Below are 16,057 nucleotides of genomic sequence, written 5' to 3'. Positions count from 1 at the left end.
TCACATCACTCTAGTATATTAATAGTCTTTGGAAATTAGTGACATCATTCCATTTATAGCATTCTGTTTTTAGTAGTTTGACCGCTGAAAATGTCAAATCCTAGAAAACGTAGCATACCTACACATGATGTTAAATGAATGCTGGCAGTGAGCTGCATTTCTTTTTCCTAAATGAGAAAAGGGTTAAACAAATTACTAGCATAGTGACTTCAACTGCATATTAAAAGGATCATACATCATGATCAGTTGGGATCCATTCCTGGGATGAAAGGATAGCAGCGTCCTCAAATCAGTAAATGTGATACAACACAATAATAGAACAAAAGATAAGGATCAAACAATCATCTCAATGGATTTGGAAAAAGCATTTGACAAAATTCAACATTCACTCATGATGAACACTTTTAAAAAATTGTATGTAGAAGAACTATACCTCAACATAATAAAGGCCATATATGGTGAGCCCACAGCTTTCTTTCCTCTAAGATCAGGAACAAGACAAGGGTGCCCACTCTCACCACTCCTTTTCAACACGGTACTAGAAGTCCTAGCCAGAGAAATCAAGCAAGAAATACTAAAGCATCCATATTTGAGAGAAAGCAGTAAAGGTGTCTCTATTTGCAGACAACGTGATTTTATATATAGATATCCTAAACACTTCACCAAAAACTATTAGATCTAATCATGGATTCAGTACAGTTGCAGGATACAAAATAAACATAATCAGTAGCATTTCTATATACTGATAAGTAATTATATGAAAAAGAAATAAAGAAAATAATCCCACATACAATAGTATCAAAAATAATAAAATACCTTGAATAAATCTAACCAAGGGGATAAAAGATCTCTACACTGAAAACTGTAAGACACTGATAGAAGAAACTGAAGATGACACAAATAAATGGAAAGATATCTTGTGTTCATGGACCAAAAGAACTAATGTTGTTGAAATATCTACACTACCCAAATCGATCTATAGATTCAATGCAATCCCTATCAAGACTCCAACAATATTTTTTACAGTAATAGAAAAATAATCCTAAAATTTGTTTGGAACCATATAAGACTCTGGAGAGTTAAAGCAATCCAGAGAAAGAAGAGCAAAGCTGGATGCATCACACTTCTTGATTTCAAACGATATTACAAGGATATAAGAAGCAAAAACAGTAAGAGAGTGGCACAAAACAGACACATAAACCAATGGAACAGAATCGAGAGCCCAGAAATACATCCAAACATGTATGATCAACTAATATTTGACTAAGGAGCCAAGAATACTTAATGGGGAAAAGACAGTCTCTTCAATAAATGGAGCTATGAAAATTGTATATTCATATGCCAAAGAATGAAACTAAACCACTATTTTATACCACTCACAAGGATTAACTTGAAATGGATTGGAGGTTTAAATGTAAGACCTAAAACCATGAAAATCCTAGAAAAAAACAGAGAAAACTCTTTCCTTGACATGGATCCTGGCAATAATTTCTTGGCTGTTACATCTAAAACACACGCAACAAAATAAAAAATAAACAAGAGAGACTACATAAGACTAAAAAGCTTCTGTACAATAGAATAAATCATCAACAAAATAAACTCAGCCTACTGAATGGGAGAAAATATTTGCAAACCACACATTTGATAAGGCTCTTTATAATATAGAAGGAACTTATTCAACTCAACATCAAAAAAATAAATAATCCAATTAAAAAATGAGCAGAGGACCTGAATAGACATTCCTCCAAAGGCATATAGATGGCCAACAGATATATAATAAGATCCCTAACATCACTAATCATCAGGGAAATGTAAATGAAAAACACAATGAGCTATCACCTTACACCTATCGGAATGGCTGTTATCAAAGAACAAGAGATATAAGTGTTGGTGAGGATGGGGAGAAAAGGGAACTCCTGGGCACTGTTGATGAGACTGTAAATTGGTGCAGTCACTATGGAAAACAGTATGGAGGTTCCTCAAAAAATTAAAATTGAACTATCATATGATACAGCAACTCTACGTCTGGGCATATATCTGAAATCACTAACCCAAAGAAGAGCTATTCACATTCCCATGTTTATTGCAGTATTATTTACAATAGCCGTGGGAACAACGTGGGAACAATCTAAGTGTTTATCATTGGGTGAATGGATAAAGAGAAAGCTCTCTATATATCATGTATATTCTATATTATGCTAAGTTAAATAAATTAGACAGAGAAAGGCAAATACTATATAATCTTACTTATATGTAGAATCTACAAAAAACAAACTTGTAGAAACAGAGAATAGATTGGTGGTTGTCAGAGGTGTGTGGTGCAGGGTGGGGGGTGGTCAGGGAAATTGATGAAAGTATAAATTTCCAGTTACAAGATAAATTAGCTCTGGAGATAAAATGTACAGCACGATGACTACAGTTAATCATCCAGTGTTTTATATTTGAAATCTGAAAGAGAGTAGATCTTAAAAATTCTCATCACAAGGAAAACTGTAACTATGTGAGGTGCTGGGTATTAACTAAACTTATTGTGATGATCATTTTGCAGCATATACATATATCAAATCATTATATTGTATATCTTAAACATGTACAATGTTATATATCAATTATATCTCAATAAATATGGAAGAAAAGAGAATAAAAGCAATGAGATTGTTGCATTAAACAAGCAAACAAACAAACGAACAAAGGAAACATTCACCCCAATACATACAAAATTAAATTCCATAAAAAATGTATACATGTAAGTGTTAAGCCACCAACAAGTACACACTGAATACGTATTAGGAACAGTGACGATATCTGTGCAATGCAGGTAAAACACCACATTCACATAGTTCACATAGTTATTGCCCTCAAGAGTATCACTATTTAGGTGAAATAAAAAGTTGACATGAAAGCCCTAGTGACTGGGGGTTGTACTATATGACCTCCACAATCAGTACCTTGAGAGCTGAGGATTCCACTTTTCCATACCAGTAACATGAACTGTCTAATCGTGTGGCATGAGTCATCAATACTACAGGAGCTCTAGCAATAGGAAAGGTAGGAGAGGAACATGGTGACCTTGGAAGGCCCCTGATGGGTGGTGCCATTAGTTGGTTCTCAGAAAACAGGATTCATGCTTGAGGACAGGTGGAGAGGTGAGTGTGTAGCATAATGTCTTCCCAAATAAGACTCATGAATAGATTTATATTCTGAAAATAAAGATTTAGTGTAGGGAAAGAAAACAAACATGAGAAGCACAAACATGAGAAGTGACAGCAAATTTTTACACTTTGGTTCTAAGCTGTCAGATTTTCAACTGCTTGTGTGAATAATCTACATTATAACATTCTTTTCCTTCTATCTTGGCCTGAGGATATGGGTACTAAGACTCTTTGAAATATCGGATTAAAAGGGAGAAAAAAAAGAAACTGTGTTAGGCAGAAAATATGAGAATAATGCCCTATCAAGATAATGATAACACAGGTATCCAAAACAAAACAAAAGCAGAACACACAGGAAAGGGAAAATTCTTAGATGACACAAATCAAGAGCCTTTCAGAAATGTGTAAATACAGTAGGCTCTTTATTGCGATTGCATTGCAGAAGCCCTCCAATCCCACTCCATCACAGGTCAGCTAGTTAATCAAAATGTCAGTTAGAGTACAGAATCAGAAAAATATTCTCATATTCATTTGTCTTCCATGCAACAGGCACACAGAAAGGAGGTAAAAGAAAGGAACTTAAACCTGACTGCCAATTTAAATACCCACTCTATCAATCACCAAATAGACGCTTAGCCAATTTGTGCTCAAGTGTTCCCATTCGTAAAATGGGTGCAACAATAGTTTTCATTTCAAAGGATCGTAATGGAGATCAAATATGTGAATACTATAAAGGTTGGAGAATTGACACATGATAAATACATGACTATGTATTCGTTAAATAACATTTTTGATAGGGACAAATCTGCTTCTTTGCCTAGGGATCCTAAATTAGAGTCTCCCAATGCTTGTTTTTTGAGGGACATCAAACATATCCTTTATGCATTGTCTATGATTCCTAGTTTTTGTTTTCCTTAACAGTGGAACAAAAATTTAAAGTCACTTGAAAATCAATTGCATATAGAATGTCTTTATACTTAACACAATTCCCAGTCTCCAACAATGTTTTTTACAGTTGAACAGATATATTTCATTTGATCATAAACATTTCTTTTTAGTGGCTTGCCTTCCTATATGCTTTTGAAGCACTCAAATTTGTTTCATAGAAACAATTTTTTGTACCATATTTCATCGGTTTATGTAGTTGTTTAAAAATTACATAATTACCATAACATATACTACTCACATAAACATACTGAATTACAAACATTTTATTCAACTCGACTGGTATGAGAAGTAAGCTCTCCACTGGTTATCAATGTTCAGTAAATTGAGAGGTAATTACGATTTATAAGAGGAAATGGTGAGCATTGGTTAATGTGGCCAGTAGATTCAAATAAGTTTAGATAGAGAGTCCAGTTCCATTAACAACATTACTTTTAGGTTTTACTCGCTAGGCTGGCTTCTCAGTTCTTTGGAATCTAGCTTAAATTGTTGATTTGAAAACAGAGGAACCTCTTAATCTGACTAGTTACCAACAATTGCTTAAGAGATATCATTTTTGAAATTAAAATCAACAGAGAAATTTATTGCCATTCTTAAGATTTTAATTTTCAGGTTAAGCTTGTCTTCTTTTTCATCATGGACCTGGTTCCCTTTGTTAAGTTTCCCAGAACTGTCAGCTAATCCTTAGAACATCCCTTTCTGGTCCTCCTACACAAAAATTTGTTAAATAATATCCATATAACCTTTTATTCTCTATTTTTTGAGTGACAAAGAATGGACTCCTTCTTATAAATTCTTTTCTTTTCTATTACTTACAAGGAAGGTATCTACTAAAATCACAATGTGTTCAACAACCTTTATTTCTCTTCAAGTGGGTACTTCAGATTGTAGAGAATCATTAGGCTGTGCTCAGCAGATGACGACTGATGCAGTTTTCTGAGATATGCAGAAAACTACTTAGAAACCTACTGTACCAGCTTTCTAGCCCATAGGCAGAAGTTATAAGGTCTATAATATTTGGGACCAGGCACACTGGTGGATTTGCCATATCTACTAGCCACACCGTCAAATAGACTGAACTGGTTGGCATGGCTGCATATTTCTTAAGCATCCATATTAAACAGGAATAGTTCAGAAGACAAGGTGGGAACATAAAATTCTCTTTGGTGTATACAAAATAATTCCCCAATTTGCAGAATTAATTGTGCCGTTCTTTCATTATTTCATTCAACAAGCAATCACAGAGCTTTCATAGTTGCAAAGCAAGCTCAGAATGATTTTAATTTAGCCAGTGCACCATGATATGAATTTGTGCCACCAGAAAATGAAAAATCATGAGTCAAATAATAAACAGACCACCCAAAAAGCCAGCAATGTTGTCTGCCTGTGATTGAGAGCTATAAGATGTTAGAGGGCAAGCATCACACTTTCTATCATTCTTCTTCACAGAACTATTAACAGCCCATCCTTTTCAAGTGTCAATTACATCATAATGGCTCCTGAACCTAAAGACTACTTGGGGAGAAATATAAAGTATATTGGCTGAAAATACCCAATGAATAAATACCAAGTTCTATTGTGAGCACACTGGCCCTCCCCTGCCATTTGGAGATGGATTTAAGAAATTTGTGACAGCTAATGAGAAAGCTTAAATATCCATGGCATATGTGTTTCCTGTGGAAATAAACCATCGTGATTCACAAACACATACCACAGATTCTTGAACATTTTTTGAGAAAAGCCTCAAGTTAAAACAGGTAAAACAGAAAAAATCATGAACATCCAACAGTGATTAAAAGTAATAATGGTTACAAGAGAGTAAAAGAAATAAAACCTTTTCCAGATGAAAGAGTCTCTCTGACCAACATTTATTGCGGTCAGGACTAGAAAACAGAATAGAGACAGACAATTTTTTTCCACATGATTTTGAATTATACATTATTAATTATGCTCTAACTGATAAAGGAGAGAGGAAATTAATTTAAGAGATGAGATCTATTTTACAATTTAGAGAGCTGTTTTATTTTAATTTGGGGAGGGAATTACATTTTAATGTTCAGCTTTACCAAACATCTTTCTTTCTCTGAAATGAACTGTAATTTTTCATTATTTCCCTGAGGTGCCAGGAAAAGATGTCTACGCCAAAGTTTAGAGAGTAAATTAGCAACACTATCACAACCATCTGGAAAAGTGCTGTCCCACAGAACTTTTCTATGTTGATGGAAATATTCTGTATATAAACTAATATGGTAGCCACTGGTCATATGTGACTTTTCAACACTTGAAATGTGACTAGTTTGACATAGGAACTTAATTTTCATTTAATGTTCAATTTCAATAGTGCCACATGGCTTAGTGGTTACAGTGCTGGACAGTATAGTTTAGACAATACCTCTGTCTTTCCCCTTTTTCTCAGCCAATTAGACCAGAAAGCTGGGGGTGACTTTTTGTAAATTAATTGTACATTGCCCCTGTGAAACCTCATATACCCTCCCCTCTGCAAGCTGAGTCTCAGAAGGGGCTCTGAGCAAGGCTCACCAGAGCCTGTTTGAGCAAATATGCACATTAAAAGGATTTAGAAAAAAAAGCAACAGCAAAGATCAGCCCTCAAGCCCCCTGTGCTGATTCATGTGCTTCCCTGCAGTCAGATATATTCCAGAGGACTGTGTCAGGGACAGTTTCATAATAATTCAAATAGTTTGACTTTCCATGACTTTGAATGTAATGGAGGGAAGTAAGAAAAGAGTTCTATGAGAGCATTTAGACAAAGAGAAGCTGCAAAACACCGAGGAAGAATATAGGAAGTATGTGTTATGAGGAGGAATGCTACATAGAAGAGATGAAAGAAAAACACTCCCCAGCTATATTTTTGATTACAGAGAGTTGAAATAAAGAAATGTACTGTAGCAATGTAAAACTCTTCCTTGCTTATTGTGAAATGAAAGATAACTAATATTGGCACTCCATGTAATTAATTATTTCTTAACTCTGTTCCACAATTTTGCTTCGTTTACTAGAGGATACTTTCTGATTGTCCCTTTTACTGTTTATTATTTGTTGATGTGTTTCTTTATCTAAATTTAGCTTTAAAGAGTCATAAATTTAAGAGATTTTCAATTTTAATGACATCCCTTGAGAGAGGAGGAGGGGGAATCAGGGTTCTGATGCCATATGTCTTGACCATGGAGATATTGGTAACTTTGAACTTAAGTAACTTCTTGTCACTAGCAAAGATTGTTTTCTACATAAACACATACCTGGAGGAGTAGATCAGAAGTTGGTCTGACTCGTTGTTGGAACAAGATACTTAACGTTCGATTCTGCTGTTCCAAATCAAACACTCTTGTTTTCAACTTTACACATTCCTCCCTTAGATCCTACAACGAACACATAGAAAGAAAGAAAAAAATTCTATAACTGAAAGATATCTTTGCATATTATAACCACATTTTATCTGATATTTCAGACACATTAGTAAAAAAATAGTATTTTTATTCTTCAAAGCCTCCAGAAATAAATCACATGCAATGCTTTTTGTCACATCCCATTGTCTGATAGAATTATTGTGTGCAGGGGAGACCAATTTTTTTTTTTTTAAAGCACACCTGGAAATCAGAAATGCATTAATTTAGCATACTATTTTTGAAGATAGTAAATCTTAGAAATATAAAGTCAATTTAAGTTTCTACCTATATATTTTGCCTTTTCTGTTTTCATAAAAGCAATCATAAAGCACAAAGCACAAGGACAACAATGTTTTTGCAGTGAATAGAGATTTGATGAACTAAAGAAACTATCACTTTTGATGGAGCCTTTCATTGTTGTCGTTTGTGGAAACTAGTTGAAATTCTCAGTGCTGTGGCTAATAGAGTCAGTGATGCATTTAGACGGAGTGAAATAACTCAGAAACGAAGGCTTTAAAAGGCCACTTGAATCTTTCCCATCCTCTGAACTGTGGATTTCTGTATCTTTTTTCTATATCTTTTGGGGCATTTGGTCTTAGTGCTAGGGAAGCAGAGTAACTGTTCCCATCATTCTTTGGGAGGAGCTCTTTTGACTAGTTCAAATACCGCAGAGGCCTGTTCCCAGCTTTCATAAGAGGAGTTAAAACAGGACAGTGTTAGGATTCCCTGGAATTCTACCAAAGAACTGCCTTGCAAACTGACTTGTGATAAAGATACTCGTAGTACTTAAATGTCTATATCTTCTTTGATAGGATTCGAGAAAAACCAGGTAGAATAAAGGCCTGATTCAAGGTTCTTTAAAACTTTTCATGATTTCTTCATTAAAAACAAACAAAGAAACAACAAGGCCTCTGCTCTTACCATGAAAAGAACAAGGGTCTGCTTGCTGTTCTCAAAAGCTTTCTGCATTCCAGCCACCTGTCTCCTTCCCCAACTATCACTTTTCCCTTCTCAACCACCTCTTTCTTCCCTTTCAGGTTTGTCTCCATGATTGACATCCAATTCGAACTCCATGTAGCTCCTCTCTGACGCTTTTATCTGGTGTCATTCAAAGATTGCTCTCTGTTATGAACCCCAGAGAGCCCTCAAGGTCTCTTATATGCCATCTAGCATATGCTACTTTGTATTGATTTTATCTTTCATGCTCTAGACTTCTCTTGTTAGTTAGATGGCCCATTCCTGAAAAGGTTAGCAAAAGAAGATACTCAGATAAACAACAGCACAACCATATTGTTCTTACACTCTTATTCCACCCCCTAGCACAGCACCACATTGTAGGAGCTTAATATATTTGTGCAATTTTTCTGTTAAAGAGGATGATGATGAATTCTATTCTCTAGCGATGATGCGATAAAGAGTTTGAGTTTCTCAACATGTGTAGCTTGTCTGCCTACGTATTCTGACGTAGGGCAGCTACAAGCTTTACTTAAGGCTTTGCAAGCAACGGAAAGTACCAGTCAACAGCTCTGATCCCCAGGGCCTCAATGAGAGTCATGGACTGAGTGGGCCTGTTCCGTGACCTTGTGTCAACCTAAGTGTAAGCTAGAGAGCTCTGGCTTCTGAGGCTTTACCTGAGCAGGCATCATCATATCCAGGCATATTCATTCTGTTTACGGGGGGCAAAGAAAGAGGCCAAGGTGTGACTCACTTTATAACTTCCACCCTACTGACCTTTTTAGTAAAATGAGTGAAGCTTATGCATAGGATGCTTTAACTGACTGTGCTGACTACAAATGCAGAGTAGAGAAAAGAGAAGTCTTGTTCAGAGCAGACACCTGGGTGCAAGATCTGGGAGGGCAGCAGCCATCAAAGGCAGGAGCAGGAGCATGTATGGCCAGCCGTGTGTGCTCATGAGCATACACGCCATTTGGCAGAGTCCATTTGGGGGCTAGGCAGGGTTCAAGTTAAATGGCTAAATTTGTTTTCTTTATTTAGAGTTCAACTTCTGTCTATGTTTCACTTATGCTAATTTTTGTTCTTAGAATGTATGTAACACTCCCCGCTCCCAGACACTAATTGTTTTTACTACTGCTAATTATGTAATTAATAAAACTTGACTGTGAGGTAAATAAATGTTAACAGTACCACTGGGTGAGAAACCAGCATCATTCTCACTTGCAAGTAGAGATATGGAAATAGGAGCATACACGTGTGGATTTACAAAGAGAAAGAACTATAAGGAATATTATCAGTAGTTTTTAGTGGCAAAACTGAGAAGTTGAAAGAGTTCTTCAGATGGGTAAAAAAGTAAAAAGAGAAAAGAAGGAAAAAATAAATATATTCTACAGAAGATTTCTGTACATGTGCCCAAATTTCAATGGCAATTACTATTACTTAAGGTGGTAAAAGTTCATTAGCAGGAAAACAATTTATCGACCTTGAGAACTTTTCATCACTCTTGGCTCACCCAGATCAGCATAGGGCACAGGGGGAAATGGAAGGCATTAGGAATGTGACACTGGTCTTACAATCACGTATGAATAGAATTGAGCTGGACTGAAAATTTGTAGACATAAAAGAATTGCCTATGTTGTTTTTCAATATTCTCGTTCTGTTTTGTCATGCTGTGGATAGAAACTGATGCCAGACAGCTATCATCGCAAGGAACGATAATCAAAACCATGTATGCGTGCCCAAGTGTACATATATAAACAGAACCAGACTGGATAGATGGAAAGAGAGAGGAAAACAACAATTTCTCTGACTACTACAGTGAGACCTGGGCAGAGTGGCATCTGGCTGTTTTTGCTTTCTCTATGCTCACAATGAGAACCCACTGACATAAAGGAATGTATGACATATATAGGCTGGATACAAGAGCTACGTTTCTGACCTTGTCAGTTACAGAGGCAAGAACTAGATTACCCTTCCCAAGTAAAGTACTAAAAATGAAATAACTCTTCTCTGTTTAGATGCCACCATCCAGGATCTAGCTCTAAGCAGGAGCCGGATCATCTGTCCTCTCTCAAAGCCCTTTTTTCTCTGTGAACTCCCTAGTAGTCTCAGGTCTCAAGAAGAGAACCCCACTGAAAATATAGGGTTGTATCTTCTGAAATAAAAATAGAGACATGATGTATAATTTTATCACCTGGAAATAATGTCAAAGATTGACTTCATTTAATCTCATGTAAGAAAGTATAATGGCCTTTGGGTTCAATAAAATAGCCAGACCTATTTTCCTTGCAATATGTATATCACTATCAGTTGGAAACAGAGTAAGAAATTAATGCTGAACGTGAGGGGAAAATATACTGAGCAATTGGATACACTGATTTAAAATGGCCCTGTATGTCTTAATAATTCTGAATCATAACTTCCAGGAACGATTCACATATTGTAAGTTTCACCTGCACCTAGGATTGAAGATTATGGGTTCACGGCTATGGAATGCAGTTACCTCATCTTTTTAGAGCAAAATCATTACCAGACTCCCTGCCGAAGTAAATTTTTAAGAAAATGCTTATTGCTTAGAAGCAAGATATATACTGACATTATTACTATGGCATTGTCGAAAACTATTTATACCTGATTTTTTTAATATAAAAATTATAATATAATGGTATATTTATTTCAGAGGCAGTGTGTATCACAGGAATATACCATATTGGGAGGTAGGGGGCCTGGGCTCTGGGCCCATGTGGCCTTGAGGAAGAAACTTATTCTGGCTGGGGCTCAGTTTCCTCATGTGTGAACTAAGATACTGCATTAAACCAGGCTACTGAGAGAATGGCTCTCCCAGATGCTTTAGATGGCTTGTCAAGTGCCCTCTCAATCCTTCTCTGAAGCTTAATGGATACCACACCCACCAGCCTCTCTAAGTGGCTATCACTGATACATTCCTTTCTCTTCCAAGGATTCTAAGACTTCTGTAAAAAGAAAAGTCATTTCTGGAAAAGGCTAGCCACATCTCAGACTAATCAAGGACCTCAACATCAAATACCATTAAAAAGCAAGGCAGGTCATTAAATGTGTGACCAAATAAGCCCAGCTCTAGTCAGTAAGAAGTAGTGAGTTCTGTGGCAAACTGAACACTTCGAGCCTTCCTCCTAAAGACATTTGGATTTAAAACATTTTAAATCTGGGTAATGGCTAAATAGTTCATGTAATTACAGTGAAATGAGCTCATTACAAAACCTGGTTGACAATCTCAGGATTAAACACTCTCTAAAGTCCCTGGCAATTGTGAAGTTTTAGGGTCCAAAATAAGATTGATTTTGAGAAAGCTTGGCTCTAAATTTATAATCAATTTTGATCCCACACATATCAGATTCTGAGTGTCCTTGCTAGCAGGAACTGGCAATGCTTCCAGAAGTTTTAAGAAATCTATTGGTTACCTTTTGTTTTATTTCCTGTGATCATAACTAATGATTGGATTTCAATGCATCTGTTGATTTTCATAGCATCTTCTCTGCCTGCTGAACTATAGTGGGGAAAAACAATGAGTGATTGGGATCATGTAGGCTGAATGGTATAGAGGACATGAGCATGGCATTTGAGTGTAATAACCTTAGGTTAAAGTATAGGCTTTGCCACTTCTAACGATTGGAACTAGGGGCAAATTATTTTTAGTGCTATATCACAGGATTGCAGTGAGAGTAAAATGATAGTGCATTGAAAATGCTAGACATGGGGTCTGACTCCTTGCAAGAGAACAATAAATATAAACAGACCCTCTTCAGGGAACCAGATCCTATGTACAGCACTGCTAGATAAGTGGACTCAGATGGACCGACTGCTCCTCCTACAAGAGAAACATGTAGGAGTTTTACGTTCTTTCAGTTTCAAGCTACAGAATTGTGTTTTGTTTCTATCCAAATGGCTGTATTGCTAGGTTCAAGATACAACAGCCTTATTCTATGGTGATGAAGAAAAAAACACATATTAATATTTGGTTACCCTAAAGAACATGCAGATAAGGCTAAGGCTTTTGATATGTTGGAAAATAACTTCAGGGAAAAATGCTTTTCTTCCAAGTTCGGTTTTAGTGGTTAAAAAAAAGTCATTGAAAAATTGGAGAGTTATATTTTCAGCTCGTATAATTGACTTAATGAAGATAAAATATATTTCAGACAAAAATATGAGTATAGCCCACTTATTGATTTCACTTGCACTTGTAGACTTGGACCTATAATTTGGAGTCATAAATGGAATTGAGCTGGGTTTAATATTGTCATTTTAGTATTATTAATCTGAAGGAGGGACAGTCTGCTCTCGTAAAGAAATCTACAGGATTTTGAGATAAATTGAATAACTTAACTAAGGCAGCATATGTAAATTTAATGGAAACTGATAAGTTTATAAAATTTTTTTTTCCTATTATTATTGAGAAAAGAAGTACACTCTGTTACTCTCTGGGCTGATTCAGGATATGCCATGAAAAATGCATTTTTGGCTGCACACAGAAGAGCTGAAGCCATGGCAGGTTTGCCTTTGTGTCATAACAAATGCTATATTCTAAAATTGAATAGTTATAATTTCATGTCAAGAATTATTTCTGTGATTTGGATAAATCACTCAAGATTTCTGTTTTTACCTTGTGTCTCCTGAGGAGGTGCATTTTCTTTAGAATTAGTTTTCTCATCCTCATTGGGAGGACATTTTGTTTCCTGTATTGTGCTCTTAATTAAAGTTGTTTTAATCTTTTTTGCAGCAATTTTATAATCCCTATAAAAATTGGGAGGCACACGTTTCCGCAGGACATGATTCTTTTGAAATCTCAGAGAGCCCTTGGCATCTCTTCCTGCCTCTTCGTGTCCCTGAGGTATGCTATCGCACATTAGCACGTCCTTCTGTGTCTTACTGCTTAACTGTACCAAGGTAGATTTATCTGTTTACTAGTTATTACTTCTTTTTGTGTAGCTATTTTTTGTGGCTGACCTGAGGAGTCCCATTTTCTTTATATTGTACCAGACGTTTTCCTTTTCTGTTTCCTGAGGCACCATTTAAAAAGACAGGCATGAGAAGTCTTTCAACAGTTACACATAGAGCTACAACAGTGCTCTCGGTGTTCCCGAGGTTTGTAATTAAACAAGCATAGAGCTTTCAATAGGAGAACCACTGGAAAACTAAAGCCTTTGAAAAAGAAAAAGCATTGAAAGTGTGAGTTGTTCTTCAACATCTGTTTCTCCTCTTCTTCCACAATAATATGTCAATCAATTTTCAGCTGGGCACATATCCAGACTATTGGCTTCAATGCCAGCTTCCTCAGGTGTGGCTGTGTGACCCAGGTCTATTCAAGGAGATTAAGTAGGGAGGTATGAAAGCTTTTGGAAGTCTCTTTTAAAAAACAGCTGGTATGTGTTTAACTCTTTTTCATTTTCTTTAGCTTTTCTTTCTTCCTGCTACATGGATGTGATGACTGAAGCTAGAGCAGCCATTTTAGACCATGAAGTAACCTTGGAAATGGAGGCCAAATTCCACAGAATAACAAGATAGAATCCAGGGATGATAGGGACTCCATGGACTTTATGGGGCATGTCATCTGTACTGCCTACCTGTGGATTTTGATGTGAGAAAGAAATAACATTTAGCTAACTTAAGCCACTATTATTTTGGATCTCTGTTACAACGGAACCTAACTGTAGGTCTACATAAGTTTCATTACATTATGTGATGTCAACATAAAACCTGAAGTAGTTAAAACTATTTGTGGCAGAAAGCATATCTGAACAGAAGCAGCTGGGGAAGAACATCTAGCAAAAATCATGACTCTATAACATAAATTTGAAATAATATTTAAGTATATCTATCAGAAGTGGTCTACCCCTAATACAATTGTTTTCAAAATGCCATAAATTATTTTGATCTCATTAATCACATCCTCCCAAGTATGCCACATCATCTAAGATTTCCTTGTATAGAGGGAGGCTCCATCTCAGAGGGTAACTCAGAATAAACAAAACATAAAGGAATTACAATTTAGCCTCAGAGAAACATTACAGAAAGAGATGGGAAAGGTTCAATAGAATTCACCAAACCAGCCCGATTTGGGCAATTACCTACAGTTACAAACTCTGCCCCAATAATATGTTATATTGTCTAAAGACTCAATAGAGAGATAGTAAAGAAGTAGGTATAGAAATTTCACGCTCAGAAATTATCACTTGTGTTTTTCCCCCAACTTTATCAGAGAATAATTGACAAATACAATTGTGTATGTTTAAAGTGTAATATATGATGATCTGATATACATTATACTGTGGAATGATCAGCAAGATCAAGATAATTAACATATTCGTCACCTCACATAGTGTGTGTGTGTGTGGGGGGGTGACGATGCTTATGATCTACTGTCATCAGCAATTTCAAGTATGCAATACCACCATTCATTTTATGTTTACCACTAACCGATTCCTACAGGAACTGCTCTACATGCTTCTTTTCATAGAAAGGCCACAGCAATTCTGAGAGGTGGGCACTGTTATCCCCATTTTACAAGAGGGGAAAACTAAGGCCCAGAGAAATTAAATAACTTCCCTAATCTCAAAAATCTCTTGCTGAATTGTTAGCTTCTGTTAATACTGTCTGTAAGAGGCTATTCATTTTATAGGAATTGGAGGAATCCACCAACCCATTCAATGTTTGCATTTACTAAATAAAAATGATAGGTTTTCTACTCATTGGGGTCTATGGAAATATTTCATCTTCAAAAGGCTTTCTATTACTTTACCAAGAGTTTGAATTTTATGATTCTATTGGTCATCGATGCTACTTCATATGCCATCTAAAACACAAACAATTTTAACCTAAGTGAATAAATAGAAAAGTATTGCATCTATCAATCACAATTTCCTAGTTTGACAATATGAGTTTCGATCTATTCGCATAGGTACTTAAAATAATAAAACCAGAAAGTGACCTACCTTTTGAGTGAGGAGAGCTTGAACAACTTGGTTGGCTACCTTTAAAATAAAAAGAAAAAAAGTTACTGAGACTATACACATGGACACTAATTTACCAATAAGTTCCCCACAGCTTACCGTAGCTAATTAGCTCCTCATTTGCCTCTTTCTTCTACTTCTAGGGAACCTGATTCTCTTCATAATAAGCCTATCCTTCTAGGTAATATTTTGCTTTTTCCAAAGGTGACCTTGTTGCTAATTAAGATGGTTAGTATGGAAAGATTATTCATACCTTGACTTTCTCATTTCCATATTTGGAAAAATAACATCCTTTCATATGTAAAATACTCCAAGAAGGCTAAAAAATGATATAGTGTAAAACACAATCCTAATTATCTGTACACAGTTTCTACACTTTGCTGATTTACAATATCCTTTGCCTTTCCTTTCTATTCTTCTGCCGTGTGACTATTTCACTGTGTAAAATCACTTGCAGTAGAGCTAGATTGAATAGTAAAGAATAGGGACAACTCAATGTGTCCTATATGCTCTACTTTCCTCCCCCCACATCCTTTTGTCATTGCTACTTGTAATGATCTGGTAGCTGTTTACTCCAATATCCATTTTCCCTTTCTTCCTAACTGACTCTACTTTT

General features: G+C 36.0%; 1 protein-coding gene across 20 annotated transcripts in view; it reads right to left on the bottom strand.

Annotated features, from left to right (window-relative positions):
- NCKAP5 (NCK associated protein 5) overlaps positions 1 to 16,057 on the bottom strand; it is a 909,219-nt gene that overhangs the window by 179,517 nt on the left and 713,645 nt on the right. For all 20 annotated transcript variants that reach the window (XM_036235766.1, XM_036235765.1, XM_036235763.1 and 17 more), the window contains 2 exons: positions 15,424 to 15,462; positions 7,355 to 7,474 (listed from right to left, as the gene is read on the bottom strand). In XM_036235766.1, coding sequence (XP_036091659.1) covers positions 7,355 to 7,474; positions 15,424 to 15,462 — 159 coding nt within the window. The remainder of the gene's footprint in view (positions 1 to 7,354; positions 7,475 to 15,423; positions 15,463 to 16,057) is intronic.

Source organism: Rousettus aegyptiacus, unplaced genomic scaffold, assembly GCF_014176215.1.
Source record: "Rousettus aegyptiacus isolate mRouAeg1 unplaced genomic scaffold, mRouAeg1.p scaffold_m13_p_2, whole genome shotgun sequence".
NCBI classification, from domain to species: Eukaryota; Metazoa; Chordata; class Mammalia; order Chiroptera; family Pteropodidae; genus Rousettus; species Rousettus aegyptiacus.
The sequence above is the reverse complement of the archived record's forward strand: the minus strand, read 5'-3'. Positions and strand labels throughout refer to the sequence as shown.